General features: G+C 38.6%; 1 protein-coding gene across 2 annotated transcripts; it reads right to left on the reverse strand.

The window, feature by feature from the left end:
• Positions 1-1,969: 1,969 nt before the first annotated feature.
• LOC113077629 (angiopoietin-related protein 2-like) lies at positions 1,970-25,286 on the reverse strand. 2 transcript variants are annotated; one of them, XM_026249945.1, is made up of 5 exons: positions 24,236-25,286; positions 9,286-10,159; positions 4,157-4,350; positions 3,084-3,354; positions 1,970-2,995 (listed from the first exon to the last, which is right to left on the reverse strand). In XM_026249945.1, the coding sequence occupies exons 2-5, from the start codon at positions 10,145-10,147 to the stop codon at positions 2,796-2,798; spliced, it is 1,527 nt and encodes a 508-aa protein (XP_026105730.1). In that variant the 5' UTR covers positions 10,148-10,159; positions 24,236-25,286; the 3' UTR covers positions 1,970-2,795. The 2 variants fall into 2 exon arrangements, with proteins under 2 accessions (XP_026105730.1, XP_026105729.1); XM_026249944.1 differs by having other exon boundaries at positions 24,242-25,280.
• Between the last annotated feature and the right edge of the window lie 560 nt (positions 25,287-25,846).

Consider the following 25,846-nt stretch of genomic DNA (forward strand, 5'->3'; position numbering starts at 1 on the left):
TTTTATGTATTTAGTAGAACTTGCATTGTTGATTTTACTTAAAAAAAAAGAATAAAAAAAAAAAGATTGATTCACAGGTTTGCAAACTTTTGAGTTCAGCTTGGAGTGAATTTTTTTTTTTTTGGGGGGGGGGGTGAATTACTTTTAGCACCATTCTGAACTTCAGTATTTGCTTGCATTCATTGTGTGTACTTAAACGATTCTGAGTTCAATGTTCAATATTCTAGATACATGTATCCACAAAATGATTCTAATTTGCTTCTTTGCATTGGAATTTAAAACTCTTGTCTCTATGTTAACCTTAAATAATACACTAAGTGTAATATAAGTAATATCAATGTTAGAAAAAAAGGCATTAATGGACCATCATTATTGCACAAATAGTATTTAGTGTCAAAAGATCTCCTTAAAATATTAAATAAATATGATTGACCTAAAATATCGAACACCTATTTAACTAAAAAATAGTTAAGCAGTATGGTCACAATTAAGCAAAACCTGAGGGTTAAGAAAATCAGATTAATGTTGCTTCTCCATCAGTCTCCAGAATAAAATGATACTGAAAATGTCATCTACGTGATAATCAATGCATAATTTGCTGTAATGTTTACCCAAAAAATGCTGAAAATACCTGTTTAGTGAAGCTGCCATCTATCCAGCTTAAGCCCATTCAAATGTATTATCACTGCTGGTTTGTTTGGAGAGCTCGATGAACCACGCGCCGACGCCGGCGAGATCAATGCTTGTCGCAATTCTGTTTTTCAATGGCTTTGGCTCTAACTGAAGAGCTACATTATGATTTACGCCACATTAAGTGCGCCAAAACAGTATTTATTGTTTGAATTTAGTATAAAGCTTACAACATCTGAAAGCTGAGACTTTGTTTCACATCGCAAGTAGGGTTGCCACTTTGGTGTGAGATTTACATGGACAGAGTGAGAGCGCAAGACAGTGCCTAAAAGCGTGTGTCTCACGCCAAATGCGTGGAAGTTGGCAATACTGGATACAATTGGTTTGTACTAAAGTAACTCCTGAAAAGACGCATCCTGTTTTACACTTGGAATAGAAGTGTATGGGGAAATTGCACAGCATCACATGTTGAATAATCACAACTTATTGTTTGAAAAATATATCATGATACTGTTTCGAAAGTATTAAAACCATAACTTACCACTTCACTAAAAACAGAAGTTTAGAGTTTAAAAGCTGTTAGCCTTGAAGGGATAGTTCATTGAAAAATGACAATTCTGTCATTCTGTCATTTTTTTGATGAAATCTGAGAGCTTTCTGACCCTGCATAGACAGCAACACAACTAGCATATTCAAGACCCAGAAAGGCAGTAAGGACATTGTTAAAATAGTCTATGTCTACGAGTGACATCAGTGAGTAATTAATGACATTTGCCTAAGCCATTCTGCTTTCCAAATATCTGTACAGCTTTTTATTTTAAAGCTGTGGTCAAATTGACCATTGTTCTATGAATAATCCAGTCATTTCAATTATTTAAAAAATAGTTGACTTCTGAAACAAGCTGTACATCTCTAAACTGCTGACAACAGACAATGGACTTTTTACCTGAAATTGTTCTGATATTTTTGCAAGTGTGATCTAAATCGTTTAAAAAAGAAAACGCAATGTAATCATGTCACACATATCTAATGACCTGGAGATAAAATAACTAACAAAAGCAAATTCATTTATTATTATTTGTATTAATTTAAATCAAAATGTTAAAATTTTTCAACCAGAGGGGACAAATTACAATGAGTAATTCAGCAGCAAGCCACAGATACTCAGTGTAGCTAGTTATATTTATACTTGTATAACATTTATCTAGTCAAAGAGCAAATTTGGTGTATGTAGCATTTTTGAATGAATTGCTTGTGCTTTTCACTTTTTACTTTGGCTCATAAACCTAAACTACAGCTATAGTAGGCTGATGTTCACTCCATTCACAGACAAAACCTGTAGCTGTACATCCTTTATTGCATCAGTTTGACCGTGCTTGGGGAAATCAGTTACACTTACAGTATATTACAAATGACACATTATTTTCAACAATATTACGTTTATATGTACATAAACATGTTGGATCTTCATTTGACACCAACAGCTAATTTACACAGTAAATACAGTTTAGATGGAGCAATTGATGACTGTTTTAAGATGTGTTTTTATGTTTAATTATGCATTAACTACAGCATTATATGAATTTTAAACATGATATTCGTGAAATAACTTATGAGTCATTCATCTCATCAGGAAATATGTTATCAGAGCTTTGAATAAACTAGAAAAGCATAAGCTATTTATCACTGGATTGGATGTCCTGTGTCTTAGTTGTAACAATGAATGAGTACTGATCAGTTATTTTCATATATATATATATATATTTTTATGGCCTATTTAACAAAATAATTTGAAACATCAGACATCAGATTCGCAATTGCACTGTATATTTAAAGATGAACAGGTTTCACTTGATTTGATCGAACAAGAGAGAAAAAGAACATCATGTTCATGACTTTCGTAGTGACAAACATTGTAAGGGAAACTGGCCAATTTATCACACTGCAATTTCTGTGTTGTAAATAGCTTTCTTTTGTAGTCCATGTCAATTTGGTGCTCCTTCTCAATTACATCAACCAAGACACTGTTTGTTGCTTTGCCACATATCTTATTTAACTATGTTACATAGGAAGCTAAACCACAATCTAAGTGAACTGCACTTTATAGGGTGAATGGCGACCGTTGGGGAGCAGTTATCGGTTCATTCCCTGTGTTCATGCGCTGCTCAGTGGAAGGTGTTGGGGTTGGGTCGTATCATCATCACAACCTTCTTGAGAGAGTAGGCGCCTCCTCTGAATTCTGCCCAGTACACACCGTCCTGATAGCGGCTGCGGTAGTGTCCTCCTCTGTACCACACACCATTCAGATTTGAGTGGGCACAGGCATTATACCACCAGCCTCCCTTTTGATAGTGGGCACAGTTGCCTGAAAAAATAAATAAATAAATCACGTTTTTAGGTAAGATGGGTCAATACATAAATTATAAATTCTAATAGTTACATTTTACTGATACCTGTGTATACATCATGATCTCTGTCCAGAGTGGTGAACTGCTTCCCGTTGTGCCAAGTTAGGGAGTCACCGGCATTGCCATGGTAGCGGCCCACCCTGAGCCTATAGAAGTCGCTTTCAGGTTCAAGACGGAAACTTGCGTACTCTGCAAATGTCTTGCGTCCAGACCAGTCCTCTAAGGTGACCAGCAGCTTGTAGTTCCCTTGACTGGTTATCCAGTATATGTTCTCCAGACCCAGCCAATACTCTCCATCGATGTTTCCAAAGCCTTGCTATAATAAAACAGAGGAGGGCCTGCCATTGAGTATTTGATGGACCATGTAAAATATTTAGTTTAGTGTATATTACTTAGTCTTTGTTAATTTGTCATGTCCTTGAGGCTGAAAAATGACATTTGCTGTAGGGTTTGTTCTTCTCTAGCTCTCTTGCTTTACTGGTAGGCCTTTCATTAGCCAGCACATTATTTGCACTGATAAGCATCTTTTTGAGCCAGTGAAGCACTTGTAATTCCGTCTTTCCTTGTGTTTAATACTCTATCTGCAGGGCTTTGAAGACCTGTTTGTTTTGTGCTTGGCAAGGATTCAAATGTAGTTTGTTTTTTTTTTAAATACCCTAAACTTACAGTGATTCTGTTGCACACTTTGAATGGGAACTCTGAACACATTATTGATTTATCTGCATATTGCATACTGTATATGTCATACATAAAGCATACATATTAATGTTCAGAAATCAATGAAGTATGTTTTTATTTGCACCGAGGCATTTCTGCACAGTGTGGTAGTTTCTGCTTGGCATATGCTCCTCATTAAACCTCTTTAAGTGCGTGGCTCTGTATGTTCACTGCCATACGACTTTGTTTATGTGTAGAGTTATAGGTGTAAAAGGTAAAACATAAGCAAGTTGTTACCAAAGAAACATAAATTTACTTGTTTGTTCAATTTACCACCATTGGTAAAGGAAGGCATGTATCACATCTCTGTATGATCAATTGTACTGCTCATTTACCCTCTTTTTACATTTATCGACCAAAACGTCATAAACGTAGTAATTTATCATCCAGAATTGGCTCACCTTATATGTCTCCCAGTTTCTGAAGAAGTTGACAGACCCATCCAATCTTCTCTGGATGACGGTCCAGCCGCCAGGATCCTGTCTTTGATCGCACCACACCTGCATCAGCTTGTTGGTATTCTCCGGCTTCACCAGGTGCATGCCACTGTTAGTGTGACTGTCCTCCAGAGCCTCCAGACAATCCTTCCAGGGACCTTGACAAAAACATAATTGAGAATTTACCCCATACAAGATGTATCCCCCGATACTAGATTCTTAGAGATGCTGTATCTTTTTATATAGAAATCCTCCTGTCTGTTGCTGGCAGATTTAATATTTGGAATATGACACTGTGATGGACAGGAATAATTTTTGGCTTGAAGGGAAATTCAGGTGCAAAGCTGAAGCAGTTGTATAATCAAAGGAAGTCATACTCAGGATCCCCCTGTATGTCTTTCTCAGTTGCGTCTACTCCCGCTAAGTCTCTTGTTCTTCTGTGGCACAGCTGGAAAAGCTCTTAACGTAAGAAGAGGATTGACCTTGGCTGCCATTCTGGCCTGGGAAGTTGGCTCTGCTGTTCCAGCCAAACATAAAGCTGGCACGGATGCCAAAGAAAGGCCCGTTTGATAAATAATGCAGTAGCAAGTAGATTAGCAAGCACTTCCAAAGTTCCCCGGGCAGAGAGCAGTGTTTTTATAGGGACGTGTCAAAAATGGCTCCAATTTTCATAGTTTTCCAATGAGAACCAGAAGAACATCCATAATTTAGCTGTCTTCAAAATCATTCCCTGATCCAGTTTTTTTTTCTCTCTCTCTCTCTCTCTCTCTCTCTCTCTCTCTGATCTTCTTTTTTAAACTGTAAACAAAGGTTGATACTCACCCTAGTGGAGGAAAAAAAAATAAAATCTTAAACCAGACTAAACTGGTCGTCTCCTTGTCTGGGCACTAAACCAGCTGGGAGGAAGACCAGCTAAGGAGAACTTCCACCCTAGTCTAAGCTGGTTTGGGTTTGTCTACCAAATGGAGCAGCACAAGTATGCTATTCACTAGCAAAACCTTACTGGTGAAGCTGATTAAAAACATTAAATTGGATTAATATGATGATCTTTTCAGGTGGAAAAGCAGTCAAACTTAAACAAAAGCTCTCGCATGTTCCATTATTTTTTGTGTGTTTTAACCGTGCTTTCTTTACTGTCAGATCTGGCAGACAACCAACCAAAGTTATCTGACATCTCAGCCTCAAAGCACGTCTGAGGCCATCTGGTTTACTTACAGTAGTCTGTAATATTTCAGTGTTTACTCTCATCTTGTAGCTTATTAAAAGTAGGCCTCATGCCCAACGGCTGGCCCTCGCTCACATCCACTCCAACCTCTTCAGGACTCTGGATGGTACACTTACAAATGAGATGGCTGTGTCTTGTACCAAAACTTAGGCAAGACTTTGCTCCAGTTACTTTCACTTGTAACATACTTCACACTCTTATAATTTAGATATTTTTGGCTGCATTTCTGATAACAGACCCCAGACAGCTGGTCACATAGCCTCCAGTACACAGTCCACTAAGCCGGTTTGTGTCTGTGTTTCTGAAATCTCTGGCTGGCTGATTTTCACTGCATGCCAGAATAGGAGCCATCACACTACCTGACAAATCTAAGATAACAACACAGACGGGGCTCATTAGCCTCTTACCGTGAATAAAACTGAATCCATTCCAACATTCCCTATCCCAGGAACATATTAAATAGCTATTTTTATTGGGTCAGTAGGGTTTTTTTTGTTTTGTTTTTTTTTTCTTCTCAAGGGACAGATGTGTCTAAATGTTTTTAGTCTATGTAATGCTTGTTATTACAGTATATTATTTCATATATGTTTATTTAATTATTATTATCAGTAGTAGTAGTAGTAGTAATTATATTATTAATAACAATAAATAAGTAAATAAAGAATAATATTTACATTTTTCAGGATTCTTTGATGAACAGAAAGAAATTATAGAATAGGAAGAAATTATTGAAATTAATATTAATAAAATGTTTTAAATTAATCAAAAGTAATGAAAAAGACATTTATAATTTTATAAAAGATTTCTATTTCAGATAAGTTCTGTTCATCAAATTCTAATCCGCTGTTTTCAGCATAATTATAATAATAAGTATGTTTTTTTTGTTGTTTTTTTAGCAGCAAATCAGAATATTAAAATTATTTCTGAAGGATCATGACTGGAGTAAGGACGCTACAAATTCAGCTTTGAAATCACTGGAATAAAATACATTTTAAAATGTAGAAAACAGTTATGTTAAATAGTAAAAATAATTAAAACTGACTGTTTTTGCTGTACTTTGGATCAAATAAATACAGGCTTGGTTAGTAGAAGATACTTATTAAAAAAATTCTTACAGTTCAAAAACTTTTGACTGGTAGTGCATATAAAATATCTTAACATTTGGTATTTATTATTGATTTAGAAAAAGTTTACAGTTTCTGTCAGACCTTTGACCCTCACTCTATTTCAAATATGCAAATGTAGTTTTTATTCTGTATTAGAGGCTGTATCAGTGTTTTTGTACTAAATTCAAAGCACATTTTGATTGACTGTACATGAAAAGCACCTCACTCCACATTCTTTGCCTCATTATCTTGGAGGCACCAGTGTCTTGCTCTCCCTGGGAGAAGTCTGCTTGTCAGCAAATTAGAAACTCCTTTTAAGCTCCCTTCTGTTTAATTGGTTGTAGAACATTTTACACCATGGAAACTTGCCACTTAATGCAACATCTGTGCCAAAACATCTATTTAAAAAGAAAAAAGTAAACAAAAGAAATTGAGACAGGAACAAAACAGAAAAGCCCGAAACAGGTTCCAAGGTGCATTATTTGATTCATTTATTCATTTTTAAATTCCTGTCACATTTGCTGTTTTACAGTGACAATATTTTGCTTTACTTGTTCAGGGGGCTTTATGGAGAGACGTTTAGACAAAGGCAGCTGTTATGTCTGGCAGACAAATGGACAACATTTAGATTAGTTGTATAAGAGATGAAATGAGAGACATTCTGAACAAAAACATTCTAATGGCCAACAGTAGAAAGAAAATCGGCTTCACTTAAAAGATTGTAGCTAACATTCACAGAGATGAATGGGGTGTTGAACTGGAGATGAACACGAATCCATCAAGTGAAGTGAACTTTAGAGGAGATATGGTAGGAAGAAGGGAGGAAGAGGAAACCGATTTTCAGTGGTGTGGGTCGTGTTAAAACAACTTGGCACATCCGTCAGCAGACCATTTCTCAGGATGCCCCAGACCTGAGAGAGCTCAGTGTTTGTGTGGGATGTCTGGGTCGCGCATGTCTGCTAACACTGGAATAAATGACTTCATTTCACCAGAGTCCTGCTTCCCTCCCTGCCCTGCTCTTTCTCCACTTATCTTATCTTCTTTTTCATCACTGCAGCTTTACTATCACAACCAGTTCTGTTTTTTGTCAGAACAAGCCTTGTATGTGTGCAAACAGCAAAAAACATACACACAGAATTTGATCTTTTAACATCCACTTAGGGCCACATTCATATACATGTATGCTTCTAAAATTTTAAGGTGCATCTTAAATTTTGTGGTCAAAAAGTAAGTTTGCATGACCAACTTAAACCTGTTCTTCCAACCTCACACAAAATGTTTGATAGCCTAGATTTTGCACATGAAAATTTGCTGAACAATAACTGTTGAGTCATTGACATATGGCATAATGTATATGAGTGGTATTCTTATATGTCTTATATATTAATTATATCCTATATATATATTAAAGAAATGAATGTAAATTAATATATAATAAGGAGTAACTACCATACACATTTATACACATGCATAGTTTAAATGCAGCATGTGGCTCATTCCTTATGCCATTTCCAAACGTAGTCACTGTCAACTTTTCCTGACAATCCTCTTTCCTTAACTTTTTTTTTGTCTTCTGTCCAGAATCTCTCTATTTTCTTCCAGAGTTCTTTTTCGTACTGTAGTCCTATTGTAAAAGCTTGACTCTCATTGAGGAGAATTTGTGTAACCTTTCTCTATTAATGCAGGCAGACCTAGCCAGGAAACTGCTCATGTCACCAGATGGAGTGGAAATATATCAACTGAAAGATGCCTTTTTCATTTTCGCTGTCTCAGTTTAAATAATAAATAGACAAAATATATATGTTGGATTTGGGGTGGATGATATAGGCAAATCATTATGTTATTTTTATAATATTGCAATGCATTATGTTAAACACATTGAAGAAAAGTTTTAAAAACTGCTGAAAATATTAAGGAAAGTTAATTTGGATTGAGATCAAGAACAGTCATGTTCATTGCAATGAAGTATTGGTTTTCATTAAAAACCATCAGATTTTTGGGGAAAATAAAGCTTTTCTGCATTATTTATCTCTAAAAATTAGGCTTTTGATTTATTTCTCATTTAGATCATTAAAATCATGCAAAATTAAATGTAATGTTCAGTCTGAATTTGATGAATTTTATTAAGTCAGTCATAAGTTTTTGTTGTCCATGTTTAACAATGCCACCCATGGGCATGACTCAACACAAAATATTGTTTATGATATTCATCATCTGACCAGATTAACAAACAAGATGTTGGCATTTCAAAGATGAGACAACAACAGATTCTTTATTGTCACAACTCTGCGTGGGAGCTGCTATGCAGAGAGAATTCGAGATTAATGACTTTTGATAGGCAGTGCTATATAATGATGACTGTTAGAGAAAATTGGCACTGAAATCCACACAAGGATAAGAGTCATCAAATGGAAACATCATGCTTTGAATTATTTAATGTCAATAACTGTTAATGTTGCTTCTGACATTTCTGCACAAATGTTTCTATTTTAAGGTCTTTTTAGGCCTCTTTCTAAATGTCTGTTATTTTCGATCAATTTAATGTGTCTTTGCTGAATGAAAGTATTTAGCCCTTTTACAGAAAATGTTACTGAGCTCAGACTTTTGAAGGGAACACTTGGGTGTATGTTGGCTTTGTTTTGTGTAGGAAAGTTTTGTAAAGCCTATACTCCATTTCCTCAAAATGCAAGCATTGTATTCTCATTTCAGTTTTTCCCTTCAAATAGTACATGCAACACTGCAGAAATGAAGCTGAGACTCACCGGAGGGTTTGTTTGTGGTGGACGGGCTGTGAGTTCCTCCTGGCATGGTGGGGAGAGGAGCAGGAGGCACTTTGAGGTTCTGATCGCTCTGGATCTCGTTGGTGATCTGGTTGTTACGGTTAAAGGTTGTTGGCTGGAAGGGTTTATTGAGGGGTGGTGAGGGTCTGGGTTGCGGTTGAGGTTGTGGATGGGGCTGAGGTTGGACTGGTACCCTGGGTACCACAACCGGTGGTCCCCTCTGACACTGCGCCTCAAGAAGGGCAATGAGCGCTGACTGGTTATTGGCAAGTGAGGCGAGGTGCTGATACTTATGCTCCAGATCTTTATAGCGGTTTGTAAGCTGCAGCATCTCGGAGGTCTGGTTGAGGATCTTGTTCTCCAGTTGAGAGAGCTCCAGCGCGTTGTCCCTCTTGCGGATGATCTCATGCAGCAGCTGCATGTATAACTGCGTCACTCTGGAATTCATATTACGGGACTCCTTGCGCAAAAGCTTCACCTCATTGACGATGCCGCCGTCGACTTCTACAAGCTGCTGTAGAGTCTCGATTTGTCTCTTCTGCTTGTGCAGCTCAGAATTGAGGAGTTCCAGCTCCTGCTTATTGACACGGTTCTCCAGCACGGCCTCAGGCTCCTTGGAGTTCACACAAATGGCTCCCGTAACCTTTTGCTGGGGTACGATGAAGGTGTAGGAGCACTTGTCCTGCAGTGGAGGCTCTGGAGCCCGTCGTGTGCGAGAGGTCGACAGGAATTCAACCTCTGGACCTTCGTCACTGCTGTCAAACTGCTGAGGGCTGCCCTCCGTTCCAGGAAACCCTCCACTCGCCAAGAGCAACACCAGCCATACTAGCGCAGGGACATCCATGACCACACGCACCTGGGAATTACATGAGTGGAGAATTTTTTAACATTTTTTTATTAATTTATAAATATATTTTTCAAAATCTTAAGTAGTTTGGAATAATCTTAAGACAAAGGGTAACTAAAATTGCTTCACTGCTGCTTAATATCTTCATATCAGGTCATTTGACTTTCTGTGTCAAGATTGGTTTAGGTTGTAGAATGTCATGTGTAGTGACTCTCCAAAATTGCAGTATGATATTAGTGTGGACAGCAAACAATTTCCCAATGCATTTTGCAATGAGTTTGCCACTTCTACCAACAGAAAGCTGCTTGGCTTTAAATTGACTTCTGTCTAAATTGTGATCCAAATATCACTACACTATTGACAACAGACAATGAATTTTTTTTGCCAGAGAAAATGAAATTTTAACCGTACCTTAAGAAGCTTACCCATGTTTTTTAAACTACATTTAAAAAATGTTTTTTGTGGAAATTCTTATGTTTCATTGAACCTCAAGTCAAGCATATATCATTCACATCACAACAATCAAAGTTGCCTTTGTGCATACAATTCCCTTAAATCGTTTTGGAAGAGTCAGAACTTTAATCCTTAATATATTTACTTTGATATATTTTTCCATCCTTGAGGCCTATGGGAGGCATGAGTCTAATTTTCCCCTCTATCTGTCTGAACATGCCTAGCTTATCCAAACTAATACAACCCCAGCTGATCTAGACAGGAGATCTGGCACCTCACTCAACATCTGTCACACCAGAGAACTCATTACAACAGGAGTCAGTGAGCTACCCCTGTTTCTAACCCAGCCATGGAAGCTCTTGATCTCTTGGGACAGATTAGTTTTCACTGGGAGTAATGATCTGGTGTTCCTCCAGCACTGATGGAGAAGCAAACAGGAGTGTGGCTGACCCTCACAGTGGGGAAATTATGAGGCTCAGTAGACCCATATTCTGTAAGTTCTTGGCCTCACTGGAGCTTTTAGACTTGAATCTCACTCAAAGACTTTCATAGCATCCTCTCCCTCATATGTTGTCTTGGCAAAATTTATTTATTCTAGTTATTCAGGATATCATAAATGTTTCTCTCTGAGATGTTGTGTTAGATTGTATGATTCATTGTTTTAAATCAGTCTATTCAGGAAGTTCATATAAATGAGCATATTCCAGAGATTCACTGCTTTGTTCAACTTGGTTTTATATATATATATATATATATATATATATATATATATATATATATGTGTGTGTGTGTGTGTGTGTGTGTGTGTGTGTGTGTGTGTGTGTGTGTTTGTGTGTGAGCTTGTGTGTGAGCTTGATGTGGTTAACGAAGACACAAATTTGTATAATGACATAGGTATGACACAGGTATTACAATGAGGAGGTGGTTTATGAGGACATTTTTAGTGTCCCCGTAAACGCTTATAAATCATACAGAATTAGTTATTTTGAAAATCCAAAAATGCACAAAGTTTCCTGTGAGGGTTAGGTTTAGGTGTAGGGTTGGGGTAGGGCAATAGAAAATACAGTTTGTACAGAATAAAACCCATTACGCCTATGGCGAGTCCCCATAAACCACATATACCAACATGTGTGTGTGTGTGTGTGTGTGTTATATAGATATTTGTATTTAGAAACGAATAATATTAATATTTTGAAATAACTTCCATTTCATTTTTGTTTTTATTTTACATTTTTAGTAATTTTGTTGCACTTTTGTCGTTTTAATTACCAAAAACTTGTTTTGAATAATTTTATTAAACAACACTGTTGCCATAATCAGGCCCGTTTTGACTACCCACACCTCATACAAAAACCATATTCCCAGTTGAACAATGGAGCTGCCCCAGTTGCAGGGTGACAAAGAGTGTTTAATTCTGCTGAATGTATTGTTTGGTCATCATGGGTGTCCTGGCAGGACTCTGCTTTGGTAAGCTGCCAAATGAATGAGTTCTCAATGACAGCACTTGGTTAACCAAACATTGCCAAAGGCTTGAACATCACAGAGGGAGAATGGAAAATTTGATGTAGCTTTAGTTTATACAAGCACTGGGATTTCACTCTGATTATAAGCTTTTATTATATAAAATGCATTGTGCAAGGCATGCATAAACTGTGCCCAAAAAAAAAAAAAAAAAAAAAAAAATGATTGATTGAATACGTTAATTACTCACTTATAAAGACAGTTGTTTTGTTCTTGAAAAAAATCATATTTCTGAATGAATTGATTAAGTAGATGATTCAGTGACTCACTTACTGTATAAAGACTGTCACTTGTTTTGTTCATTAATGAATCAGAAGGTGTCAACAAATCATTTGAAACAGTGTTTCTGAATCAATCGAGTGAATGATTCAGTAATTCGCTCATTACTAAAAAGAGTCACCACTAATGCACAAACTGAAAATCTGTCTGTTGTAAAATAGAGCAGTTTCACGAGCTCTAATTATTACTGAACCAGATCAGAAGAACGATTTAGCATCTTACATTTCATAGATCTCTTTTACTCCAAAAACATGTCCACAATTCTGTTATTCCAGCCTGTTATCATCATGGCAAAAGCTGACAGCAGAGTTTTTTGGGAGAATTATCTGGAGAAAAGGGGATTGCAGTTCTCATTAGTTGAATTTTATAACATATTCTGGGAGGACAGCCAGAGGGGCGTTTGGTTCAGTGTTAGCACTAATGGATGGATTTTGACTGGATGAAACATTTTTGCCACTAGTATTAACATCTCTGCTTGTCAAGCTGACTATCTGAGAAGGATCGATGCGAACAAACTTTGTGTTGTTTATTATATTGTGTTTGTTTATGCACAGTAAACACAATAACAGACATTTGCCGATGAAGTCAGCAAATGCACAGAAACCTGCAATCTGTCTGTCCACATCATGACTTCACCAGTGTGTCTGCATGGAAATATTCAGCTAAAAGCCAGCTTGCTTTGCAAGTCTGGTTGTCTCTTTCTATTCATCTCCTTGTTCTTACTGTTTAAATACATGAAAGATGATCTAAGAGCTGTTTACACAGTATCAGTCTTATTTGTGCTGCCAAACTATTTTTGTATTTCCTGCCACTGATATTAAGTTACATAATCTTCGCAGAAAAAGAATTGTAATAATATGTGAGACATAAACCTCCTGCAGTTTTCTGTCCCATGGAAAACTTGTCATTCTCATGTCATGTCCCCGTTCTACTATCTAGACATGTTTGATTAAGACTCTTCAGCTGTGTTCCACTCATCACAAACTGCTTTTGTCTCTCTAATCTTACTGACAGATTAAATAAACAGACAGAAATTTTAAAAGCTGTTGACTGACAAGAAGTATCTATAGACATCTATTGAAAAATCAATGTAAGCCAGTTGCTGTGTTTTGAAACACAGTAGCTGGTTTCTAGGTAGTCTAAAGTCAATATCAGATAACCTCCATGTTTCACAAACAATTCCGACAACTTAAAACTGCTGTGACTAATAGCTGAACTAGTAGCTGGTCCAGAAGGATTCACAATCTAATGACCAGCTAGAAGTAGAAACCAGTTTCCATTATAAGCTACCATTATAAGCTGGATTTTCCAGGAGAGGCAGTAAATCAATCAGATTGTATTTGGTTTTTGTATATTTAAATTATCTGGAATACTCTATTCTGATTGGTCAATCACTGTGTTCATTGTCAGATATCTCTTAATACCCACCATTGTCCAAAGCAATGCTGTATATAACCTACAATACACAATTCTGACTGATCAGTTGCTGCATACAGTGTTAGATATTTCTTAATATGTTTCTCATATTACAATATGGACTAGCTCTCTCTTGTTTGTTGCGATTGTAGCATGATTTTTGTTATCAACTGTAGTACAATTGAAAATATATTAAAAATAGAACAGTTTTAAATTGTAACTTTATTTTAAGGTCCAAATCTCACTATAAACAAACCATTAACTGACTTTGCCTCAAAAAAATCCTAATTTGCTGCTTATAAATAGTTAGTAAGGTAGCTGTTAAGTTTAGGTATAGTGTCAGATTAGAAATGTAGAATATGGTCATGCAGAATATGTGCTTCATACTGTAAGTACTAATAAACAGCCAATCTGTTGATAATAGGCATGCTAAGTTAATAGTAAGAATTGCTGCCTGTACTGTAATAATATTTCTGTTTTCACTGTATTTTTGATCAGAAAAATGCAGCCTCGTTGGGCATATAAGACTATTTTCCAAAAATGTTTTAAAAAGTCTTACAGACTTCAAACTTTTGAACTGTAGTGCATCAATCTTGTGTGAAAAACATAGTTTTTCTTTCTTTTTCCTGAAAGGAAAAAATAATGATGGTTTCCACTAAAGAGTGTATTTCATGTGAGGCTGAGGAACCCCCTCGTGCCGCTGTAACAGACCAATAATGATAGGTTAGACTTGCAACTTGTTGGATGTACTGACAGAGTGTCAGACGGACGGGGCATTGCAGCAGGCAGCATCTCGTGTGAGCTAATGCTGCGGGCAGCATGCGGTTTCACTGTGGTGTGTGAGCATGTGCCTCTGTGTGTGTCTGGATTCATGTGTCTGTGTGTGTCTAGGAAGGGGAATATCTGTGGTTGCTCTGAGTGGAACATAAGATGTGTTTGAGAACATGTGATTCAATGGAGTCCCTAAGTCTAAGAGCTAGGACTCCCCAACCAGCATAAAGACACAATGGAAAAGCTTTTGTCCATGGTGAAATGTTTAGGTGAGTAGCAGGACAAGAGAAAGCACATCTGCCTAATCCATAGAGCTGTCATTACCCTTTTGGTGGGAACAAAACCCTCCAGAGTCTGTCCTTCTGACACGTACCTCAAGAAGTGTCCCTCAAGAAGGCCAAAGTGAAGTTTACCTCGTCCAGTGTTCCATTACAGATGTGGCATGACTCACAAGCTACAGCATGACTGAACTGCTTTTGAACTATTCCACATATTCCTAATTAAAGATAAAGAAACACCTTTTAAAGGGTAGAGAACAATAACAGATGGAAACAAGTTCTGCCTTGTTGTGCGCCATTAACAAAATACCTTGGAATGGTAGCAAACAGGATGCAGAATTGTCCTTTATAATTTGATTTTGAATGTAATTTTTTATGTTATTCAGAATTAGCTATTAAACATGTCGTCATATTCTCAATGTATCGTGTTTCCAGGTATGATATTAATAATCAAAGTTTGAAACTATTTAGTTTCCATGTATGCTCTGTTTACTTACAGCGGATAAATAAGTGTTGAACACATCACCATTTTTCTCATTAGATATATTTCTAAAGGTGCTGTAATGTAATGTATGTAATCCATCCATACAAAAAAATAAAATAATAATAAGTTCAGAAATTAAGGTGTGTGTAATAAAATGGAATTACCCAGGGAAAAGGTATTGCTTACTGAAATGTATTTAATACTTTGAGCAACAGCCTTCAATGCTACTGACAGCTTTAAGACACCTTTTTTTTTATGAAGAAACTGGTCACATACATTGCTCAGGGGTGACTTTGGCCATTTTATTCCACACTAACGGTCTTCAAATCTTTAAGGTTCCATGGGACTCTTCTATGAACTCTAATCTTTACTTCTTTCCATAGACTTTCTATTGGATTCAAGTTAGGTGATTGGCTGGGCCATTATATCAGTTTTACTTTCTTTCTCTGAAACCAATTGAGAGTTTCCTTGGCTGTGTGTTTGGGATCATTGTCTCGTTGCAATGTCCACCCTCATTTCATCTTCTTCATCCTGGTAGATGGCAGCAGATTTTTGTCAAGAATGTCTCGGTACATTTTTCCATTCATCCTTCCTTCAATTATATGAATTTTGCCAGTGCTACACCATGATGTTTTGGGGTGATGTGCAGTGCCATTTGACCTCCAAACATGGTGTGTATTATGGCATCCAAAGAGTTGATTTTGGTCTCATCTGACCAGACTATTTTCTCCCATTATTTCACAGACTTGTCTAAATGATGTGCAGCAAATCTTTAATGAGCTTCAACATTTTTTTTTCTTCAGCAATAAAGCCTTGCGTTGTGAGCGAGCATACAGGCCACGGCAGCTGAGTGCATTATTTATTGCATTTATTATTTTATCTAAAATATATGTACATGCTGGCCTTTCTAAAGCTCTCCACAAGTGATCCTTGGCTCTTGGACAACTCTTCTGATAATGATTTTCACTCCTCTGTCATAAATCTTGTGAGGAGTACCTGTTCGTTGCCGGTTTATGGCTAAATGATGTTCTTTCCACTTCTGGATTATGGTCCCAACAGTGCTCACTGGAACATTCAGAAGTATAGCTCTCCACAATTCTCGACGCGACGCTGAGAGGACGCTGGCGCGTTTTGGCTGCCGCTTCTCACTCCGGACGAAAAAGTTTGTTTGTAACAAAAACGGTTTTACCTACTGACTTTGTTTAGTACCGGTGGTATCTGTTCCTACCTCAAGATCTGGATTGTGTCTTTGCCTGGTCGCCGCATCTGCTGCCCGTCACGTTGTGATTCTGCTGTGACCATCAACAAGCTAGCCCCCGGGGTTGCCTTCGGCCCATCCCCGCTATTTTCTGCTCGAGCAGTGGATTACAGCCCGGTTACTGGCCGGCCTGCACTCCGGAGCAGCCTGTCAGCTATGCGGCTACTACTGTTTATGACTTTCCTGCTGGCCTTTCTGTCATCTACGGCTCTGACCATGGCACTTCGATACACGTCCTTGCAGCTTCTCAGATTTAACCACCGCGCACCTCCTTCACTGGACATCATCTCTACTCTGCAACAACACTGTCTTCTTCGTCGTCGCCCTTATATCCACCGAGGCTCCCGTCGTAATCTTCACTACTACTTCAGTGCCGAAAACAGTATTCCATCTTTCTGGTCCGGCCGAAGTTCACTCCAGCCTGGAAACTGGCGCAACAACAACATCCGCATACGTCATCCGCGCACTCTTCACGCGACTTCATCTAACCTCCTGCCCGTCTCAACTTCCGCCATTTGGATTTCAAAACAAAAGCCTCTTAAGACAGAGCTATTCAATACAAGATCACTCAACAATAAAAGCCTGCTCCTCTGTGAATTCATTACTGACAATAAACTGGATTTTCTCTGTCTTACCGAAACCTGGCATAAACCTATGGATTACTTTGCATTAAATCAGACCACCCCACCTGGATACTCCTTCATTGACAACCCCCGTCTGGACCGGCGAGGTGGTGGCATCGCAGTTATTCACCGCAGCGATATCTCCATCCGCCCCATCCCCATCCCGGCTGTATCCTCATTTGAACACTTGGCTTTCAGACTTCCTGGTTCCCAATCACTCACTGCTGCAGTCATCTACCGCCCTCCCAAACTTTGTCCATCATTTCTTTCTGATTTCACAGACTTCGTAACTCAGCTGTCTTCCATTTCTCTGTCCGTTCTCCTCATTGGTGACTTCAACATTCATATCGACTCTCCGACAGCAAAATTCACATCTGACTTTTTGGACATTTTAAACTGCCTCAACCTTACCCAGCATGTCACCTCACCCACACATAATCATGGACATATCTTGGACCTGGTCTGTTCTACACCCTCCCTCACCATACATAACCTTTCATTGACTGACCTCACAATTTCTGATCATCTGGCCATCACCTTGGATGTCATTACCCCCTCTCCTACCATCAAACACACAAGAACAATTACATTTCGAAACCTGAAATCTATTAGTCCCATCTCTCTCAACTCATCCATATCCCATGCCATCTCTACTTCTTCACTTCCCTCCGATCCGATTGCCTCTGATCTAGTCAATTTCTACAACCACACACTCTCCACCTGCCTCAACCAAATAGCCCCTCTTAAAACTGCCTCAGTCTCCTTCTCCACCTCTGCTCCTTGGTACACCCCAGATCTTCACATTCTCAAAAGACAAAAAAGACAACTTGAAAGGATCCATAAAAAATCCGGTCTCACTGTCCATGCACAAGCCTACAAACACGCCATAACCACATACAATTCTGCTCTCAAAACTGCCCGGTCCAATTTCTACTCACAACTCATTCACTCAAATTCTTCTAACCCCCGCACATTATTCTCCACATTTGCAAAACTGACCAAACCCAAGGACAATATAACCTCCACATTCACTATAGACAAATGCAATAACTTTCTGTCATCTTACCATACCAAAATCCATACAATACACTGTTCACTAGCATCCACTTCCTCCGCTTCTCCTCCTTCTGAATATCAACTCCCTCCGCTCACACACCACAGCTTTTCCTCCTTCTCTCCACTGTCTCCCTCTGACACCTCCAAACTCCTTTCGACCATGAAATTCTCAAACTGCCAGCTTGACCCGATCCCTTCTCCTCTCTTCAAAAGCTGTCAAGAAACCCTTATTCCTCTCATCACCATCATCATCAACACTTCCCTTACGTCTGGATCTGTTCCATCCCCGCTAAAACTTGCATCCATCACACCCCTCCTGAAAAAACCTGGCCTCAACCCTGACAATCTGGATAACTTCAGACCCATCTCCAATATTCCGTTACTTTCAAAAATCCTGGAACGCGCCGTAAACACACAACTCCATCAATATCTCCACTCCTTTCAACTCTTCGAAACATTTCAATCCGGATTCCGTCCACACCACAGCACAGAAACAGCCCTTCTTAAAGTCACAAATGATCTCCTCATTGCTGCCGACTTTGGTTTCATATCCATCCTCCTTCTCCTCGACCTCTCCGCTGCATTTGACACTATTGACCATACTGTCCTTCTCCATCGTCTTCAATCTATTGGCATCTCTGGTACAGCACTTCGCTGGCTCACATCTTACCTCTCTGATCGTCACCATTTTGTCTCTGTTAATAACTGCAACTCCCACACCTCCCCTGTCACCCATGGCGTCCCCCAAGGTTCCGTTCTCGGCCCCCTCCTCTTCACCATCTACATGCTTCCCCTCGGTCAGATCATCCGCAACCATGGACTCCATTTTCACTGCTACGCAGATGATACCCAAATCTACTTTTCCACCAAATCCATCTCCCCGGCTATTCTCTCCACCATCACCGATTGCATTTCTGACATTAAAGCCTGGATGGACAATAATTTTCTTAAACTCAACAGCAGTAAAACAGAACTCCTTATCACGGGCCCAAAATCTCTCCTCTCCTCTACTCAGAACTTTACTCTCCTTATCGACGGACATATTGTCACCCCCTCCCTCTCTGTCCGAAACCTTGGCATCATAATGGACCCCACCCTCTCATACCGAACACACATCAACCATATCACTAAACTATCCTTTTTCCACCTCCGCAATATTGCCCGCTTTCGCCCCTCCCTTACCTTGGCAACAGCTGAAATTCTCATTCATGCATTCATAACTTCAAGACTTGACTATTGCAATAGCCTTCTATACGGACTTCCTACCAATCAACTACAAAAACTGCAATACATCCAAAACTCAGCTGCCCGCCTCCTAACCCACACCCGGTCAAGAGAACACATCACCCCCGTTCTCCGTCAGCTCCATTGGCTACCTGTTCACTATCGCATTCAATATAAGCTCCTTCTCCTCACCTATAAGTCCCTCCATAACCTGGCCCCACTCTACCTCACTGAGCTCCTGGAACAGCACCAACCCACCCGCCACCTCCGTTCAGCTGGCACAAACCGCCTTGCTCCGATCGTCCGCACTAACCGACGGACTTTGGGGGATCGAGCCTTCGCTATCACTGCCCCCACCCTCTGGAACTCACTCCCTACATCCATCAGAAACTCGGACTCACTGCCAAACTTCAAATCAGTACTCAAAACCCACCTGTTCAAACTAGCTTTTCCCTAAACCCTTGTTGTTTTGTTTTGTTTTGTTTTGTTTGTTTCCCCATGTGAAGCGTCTTTGAGTGTCCAAAAAAGCGCTATACAAGTTTGATGTATTATTATTATTATTATTATTATAGAAATCCTTCTTTAACCAATGCCATCAGTACGTTTTGCAACAAAATGGTTTATGTATTTATTTTAGATGAATGTGAATCATGAGTTAGGGATAAAATGTATTCATCAAGAAATAAATAGGAATAAGTATTAAATTATCTACTTGATTAAAGTAATAATTTATTGATTATTAATAGATTGATAGGTCATCAACTAACTAATAAACTACAATTTCTCTAAAAAGAATTTCAAATCCAGTAAGTTGCTTTTCCTGTCATTCAAATTCAAAATGTTGTGTGCTGCGGCCAATTCATTTCTAATTCCAACTCATGAATTGAAAGAGAGCCCACTCTTAAATTCTGTTCTAAACCCATAGCATTAGTGCAGCGTGCAGTCATTTACATCAGCTGTCATTACTCCTATCAGGTCTGACTGTTGCACAAACACAGCTTTTGAGTCATTGATTAGGGGCTGAGGGAACACAGCTGCTTGACGTCTTCTTTCAGTCTTTCCCTCTCGCTCCATCATTCCCTTGTTTTCTCGCCTGGCCTTCTCATTTCAACCTTAGCGTGGCATTCCTTGAATTCCACCCCTCCTCATTAGGGTGAGCCAAGCTGCCATACACTCTCTCTCTCTCTCTCTCACACACACACACACACACACACACACACACACACACAGAGGCTGGGGAAGGCTGATGAAGTCTTCACCTTACATTTGTGCCTGTGTGCCCCTACAAATTATTTCTGACTACAGAGATATACAGTATATAGGTTAGCGGAGCACACAGAGTAATGAGACTAAACACAGGCCTTTCACATGTTTTAACAATGGACCTGCTTGTGCATCATTAGTGAAATGATGTTCCACAGTGTCACATTCTGTTTTAAAGGTATAGTTCACCCAAAAATGATGCTATTTTGTATGTACTTAGCAGTAGGGATGTAACGATTAACCGTGAGCCAGCTGGAAATCGATTCAAATATGTGACTATTCAAATGGGTTGAGATGCTAAACAAATGGCGATTGAATTAGGGTTTAGGAGTTTATATGAATGTATGTCTGAGTGGAACTTACTGTCTTTAGAAAAGTTTGGATTGTGTTTATTCTTTTCATCTTACCTCTGTATAATGCATATTAGAATTCATAAATGCAGCACTGCTTTATTTACAGTGGAAGCCAAGGAAATCCTTTAAACGCCACCTGCTGGCAGAGAGTGAATCTGCGTCTCGTTCAGCTTTCATGCAGATATTTTGATGTATAGTTTCACAAAACTGAAGTCAAATCATTCAGTTTTTGCTTCAAATTTTGAAATTATATAAATCTAATTTAGATTAAAAACTGCTCATGTTGCATGTTTATGGCATCTTTGTTTGGATCATTATTAAAATTGTAGTGGTTGCCTCTTAAAAGAGCAATAATATGCAAGTGCTATATTAGTATATTATTATAGTGTTACATTTCAATTTCACAAAGAATCGTGCAACTTTTTGTCCAAGCAATAATAAAGGGACACATTTAATTTATAGTTTGTCTTAAATTTCATTTTGTAAAAAAAAAATATAATAATCAAATCGAATTGAGAAATCAGAATCGTGGATCAGATCATGACTTGAGTGAATCGTTACATCCCTACTTAGCAGAAAGTCGCCCTTTCCCATAAAAGTATTTAGTGACTTAAACTTTCAAGCTAGCATAAAATGCCCTAAAAGTTATCTGTCAAGTAATCTGAAGTTTTCTGTTGGATTTGTGTGAGGAGGAGACCTAAATTTGAGTTATAATTTACCAGAATGTTTTAGCAGCTCTTTTTTGTTTTTTTAGTGTCTTGTGCTCACCAAGGCTGCAAAAACACAATAAAGCATAATAAATGCATTTTATTTTTATTTAGTTTTTTAAGTTTGAACAGTATACAGTTTATAATAATGTACTGGGAATAGGGCTGAACGATATATCGTTATCGTATCTATATCTAGATATGAACTTTCAAGATATTAATATCGAAAAAAGCAACGATATAGACAATATAGATTTCCCCTCTCTGCGCTCGCCCTGCATACAACTCTGGCAGTCACAACAAACATCAGTTTTACGAGTGCCCTTGACTGCACCGCTAAAGCCAGCGCGCGCACACTACCAGGGACGTGGGAACTATATTGTGAGAGGGAGGGTGACGTTTCCATGGTGACGCGTCATTGCTTGTCACGTGACACACTGCAGCAGCAACAGCGCTGAATGAATGATGATCTGCTTTTATATCATTTTTCCTTTTTTATTCAGAATATTCACAAATGTGTTAGTTATGACATGAAATATCTGATATTCCGATTGTCAAATACATGCAAGTGGAAGTATATTGTTGTTTAAACACCTTTATAACGATTGCGTTAGTTGAGCTGTATGCACGATGGGCGCCGCCGTGTTAGTTTGTGCCGCAGACGCAGTTCAGAGAATCGGATTGCATTTACAGTTTCATTTTTTGAACAGTTTTTTAAATGGATTGAATCATTATTAAAAATAATCTTGGAGATTTTCGAATTGCCTAAATCATAAATGAAGCCTGCAGTGATGTTTTTCTTTTGTTATGGCAGCCGTCCCCTCTGCATATATATTTTTTTCGAGAATGCTGCACTCCTGTTGCCGTTTGGTATTCTTCACGAAAGTTCATGGCAATAAATAAGAAATATTGCTGACTTGTGCGTTTCCAGCGCTCTATTTACGTTCGTCTGTTATTTGACATTGAAAAAGGAAACCTTTTTTTTTTTTTTTTTTTAGACATGGAAAATCGATTTTACAATCGATTCAATGAACACTTATGTCTTAAAAATCAAAAATGATTTTTTCACAAAAGTGACAGCACTAGCTCTGAGCGCGTCTGTCTCTGTAAAGTTGTAAAGTTGTGTATATGTTAATACTTATACATTTTAGGTAGCATAAATACATCAACATTGTACCATTCAGCCTATCTAAATGCACTTAAATATATTTGCAAACTTTACTTATGTATACCTGCAGATAGTAATGAGATCAGCCTACTATACAGACGCTGCACCCAGACAGACCCCAGTATGAGAAAAATAGTTTTGTAATTTGTTTAGGTAAGAATCTATGATTTCTTTCATTAAAACATTTCCATTAATATAATAAAAAATATAAGTAGTTACTAATAAGAGAATACAATCAAATCCGACATATGTTATCCTCTCTGCGAACCCTTGGAATACCTTCAAGGACATCTAGTTAAAAATCAATTGTAGAAACAATCCTGAGGGCTTTGTATACAGTTTCAGTTATTAGCTTTGTGTATTTTGTTGCCATGGCATGTTCATCAATAAAGAGAGCACTAAAGACTATTCATATTTTGAAAACATCTTCACCCATAAACTCTCTCTTGTTCAAACAGAATCAGGGCTGAACAAAGCCCGATTCAGAAGTCTGCCTCCGTTCCGATTACTACAAATGGAAAAAAGCTTCCTGGGGAATGAAACAGAGTCACACTAACAGTCAGCTCTCTAGCATCCTGTCCCAGCAAATCATTTTCCTCTGGGAGTGGGATGTGTAGCTTACTTTACCTCCCTCCATCCATCTTGCATCCCTCTTCTTTTCCTTTCTCAAATTCTAAAATGAAAAATTAAATCATAAGACTGAAAACACTCCTTTCGTGCTGTTTTAAACCACTTTTTTATTTCTTTGTCCATCATTCACACCTCAGCGTGTTCGTAAACCTGTCTAGACTCTCATAGAGCACACGGGGAACAACTCTTTTGGTCTGAATGCCTGCAGACGTCATTATTCACGTGGCTGCTTTGTAGTCTCCGATTGCGTCTGGGAGCCTCATTGATAACAATCATTGTGTGTTTATTACCAATTAACTGCCTGTTGCCGCTAAAACACCCTGTCTCCAAATCTTTTACTTCCGTGTCCTCATCAAGCCCAGCAAAGATTATCTCTCAGAATTAAATGTCACCCGAGGAGACAGATGTTATCCATACAATCATGACAACAGCGGAGTGGGAGCTTAAAAACAATTACCCAAGTACATAGAACAACCCCTGATCTCAGCATGTTACAAAAAGGCAAAATTAAAAAGATTCCAAGATTAGCACATGCATTGTGGTGAGCCGGATGCAATTACATATGTTTAGAGAGCGAGCTGAGCCTCAGGTCTCACCTTACCCTTACCAGATGATTCCAGTTTATTGCACAGCACCCTCTTGATATCCGTCAATGCCCAGGAGAAACCGAATGAAGTGCCTCTGTGGAAATAGTCATCACAACTTGCAGAAATGCTCTGTGGGGTTTCCTCTCGCTCGGTCTGTCGTAATCCCCCACTGTCTCACTTTTGTTAGTATGTCCTCGGTGTCAGTGGAAAGGTCTTCAGTCTACAAGCCCTCAGTTAAACACCTCTGTCTGTGTGGTGATGCAAAGCCTGCAAATCCTCTCTCAAGAACTCTGAAAAAAACTGCTTCAAGCCTTCTTCTCAGGGAGACAGGAGTGAAATGTTAAATACATATTAAACAAACTGAAAAGTTTAATCAAAGCGTGACTGAAAGCAAGTCCTTTTAAAATGTTTACGGTCAAGTATTTCAAGGAGATGTTAGAGAGGGCTTTGAAGACCTCAGAAGATCAGCAGGTATGTATATTAAGTGCTGTAGGTTTCTCTGGGTTTTGAAGGCAATGAAAGTCCACCAGCATGTTCTTCTAGCCCTCTGAAGAGTTTGTGTTCCCTGTCACTCTTACTGGACTAAGTCCATCACCTCTGTTGCACTAACTTTTTCTGCTCCTCTCTCTCTCCCTCTTTTCTTTACAACAGGCAGTAGATTTGGGGTTGGTCCACCCCCTCTCCACTCTCTCCTCCCCTTGGCACAAAGGGATCTGAAAGCATGAGCTTCTAATCCCCCACCCGTATTCACAACCCCTGCTATTCAGTTCTCCCTTTCTGTGTCTATTTCCGGCTGGTCGGCTAACAGCTGCAACGGCTGTCTGGAGTTCAGTGATGTCACAGCAATCAGGTCCTAATTGGGCATGGATATAGGGTTAAGAACTTGGCTAGAATGAGAGGTGGGAAGATCAAAATGAGAGGAAAAGAGAAAGGAAGCATGGCAATTCTGTCTTTTTTTGGCTTTTAATTGAGATAATGAACTTCTTTCTTGGATTTACGTTGGAGTTGGTTTATAAAAAGTAATAATAACAGTGATTGACCTGTGCATCTCTGCTATTGCTGGAAATAAATCACAAAGCTACTTTTTATGTGCGGGAGTTTGGGGATGCAGTTATTTATACTGACAACAGCTTGTTTATTCCGTTGCACTACCACTGTTTTGTAGTTGTTGTTGCGGAGTAGGTCTGGATTTGTTTTGTTTTATTGGTAACATCTCGTTTCATTTTCAGGGGCCAGTGGGTTGTGGTTTTGAATTTGTGAACAGCACATGCACTGTGGTTTGACCCGGTGGACCGGTTACCTGAAATGTATTTCAAAACATTTAAACTTATATTTTAAATGAAGTAAATTAAGAAAAATGCAAAACTATTCTACTCCCAAGATTATTAATTTCACATTTCCCTGCATTTATAAGCATTTCTCCATGGTGGTCTATGGACTTTAATGAAAGCTCTAGCATGCTGTGGTGGTCCTGTTAATTGTTTTAATTTCCCAAAACAGGAAATCAGTTTGAGGGTATTTACAAGCTGTCTGATGTGGGATATTTCTCTATGGAACGTTCACTCTCTGTACGGCTCACAAGGTGTTCTTAGAGCAGATGTGGAACAGAAACTATGATTCTTATA

This window comes from Carassius auratus, unplaced genomic scaffold (genome assembly GCF_003368295.1).
Source record: "Carassius auratus strain Wakin unplaced genomic scaffold, ASM336829v1 scaf_tig00022920, whole genome shotgun sequence".
NCBI classification, from domain to species: domain Eukaryota; kingdom Metazoa; phylum Chordata; class Actinopteri; order Cypriniformes; family Cyprinidae; genus Carassius; species Carassius auratus.

Bases quoted from the DNA above. Each gene is read 5' to 3' on its own strand.
- LOC113077629 (XM_026249945.1), bottom strand. From the start codon at position 10,147: ATGGATGTCCCTGCGCTAGTATGGCTGGTGTTGCTCTTGGCGAGTGGA. The intron at 4,351-9,285 runs GTGAGTCTCAGC...GTTTTTGTCAAG, and splicing joins CACCACAAACAAACCCTCCG to GTCCCTGGAAGGATTGTCTG. The intron at 3,355-4,156 runs GTGAGCCAATTC...GTTTTATTATAG, and splicing joins GAAACTGGGAGACATATAAG to CAAGGCTTTGGAAACATCGA.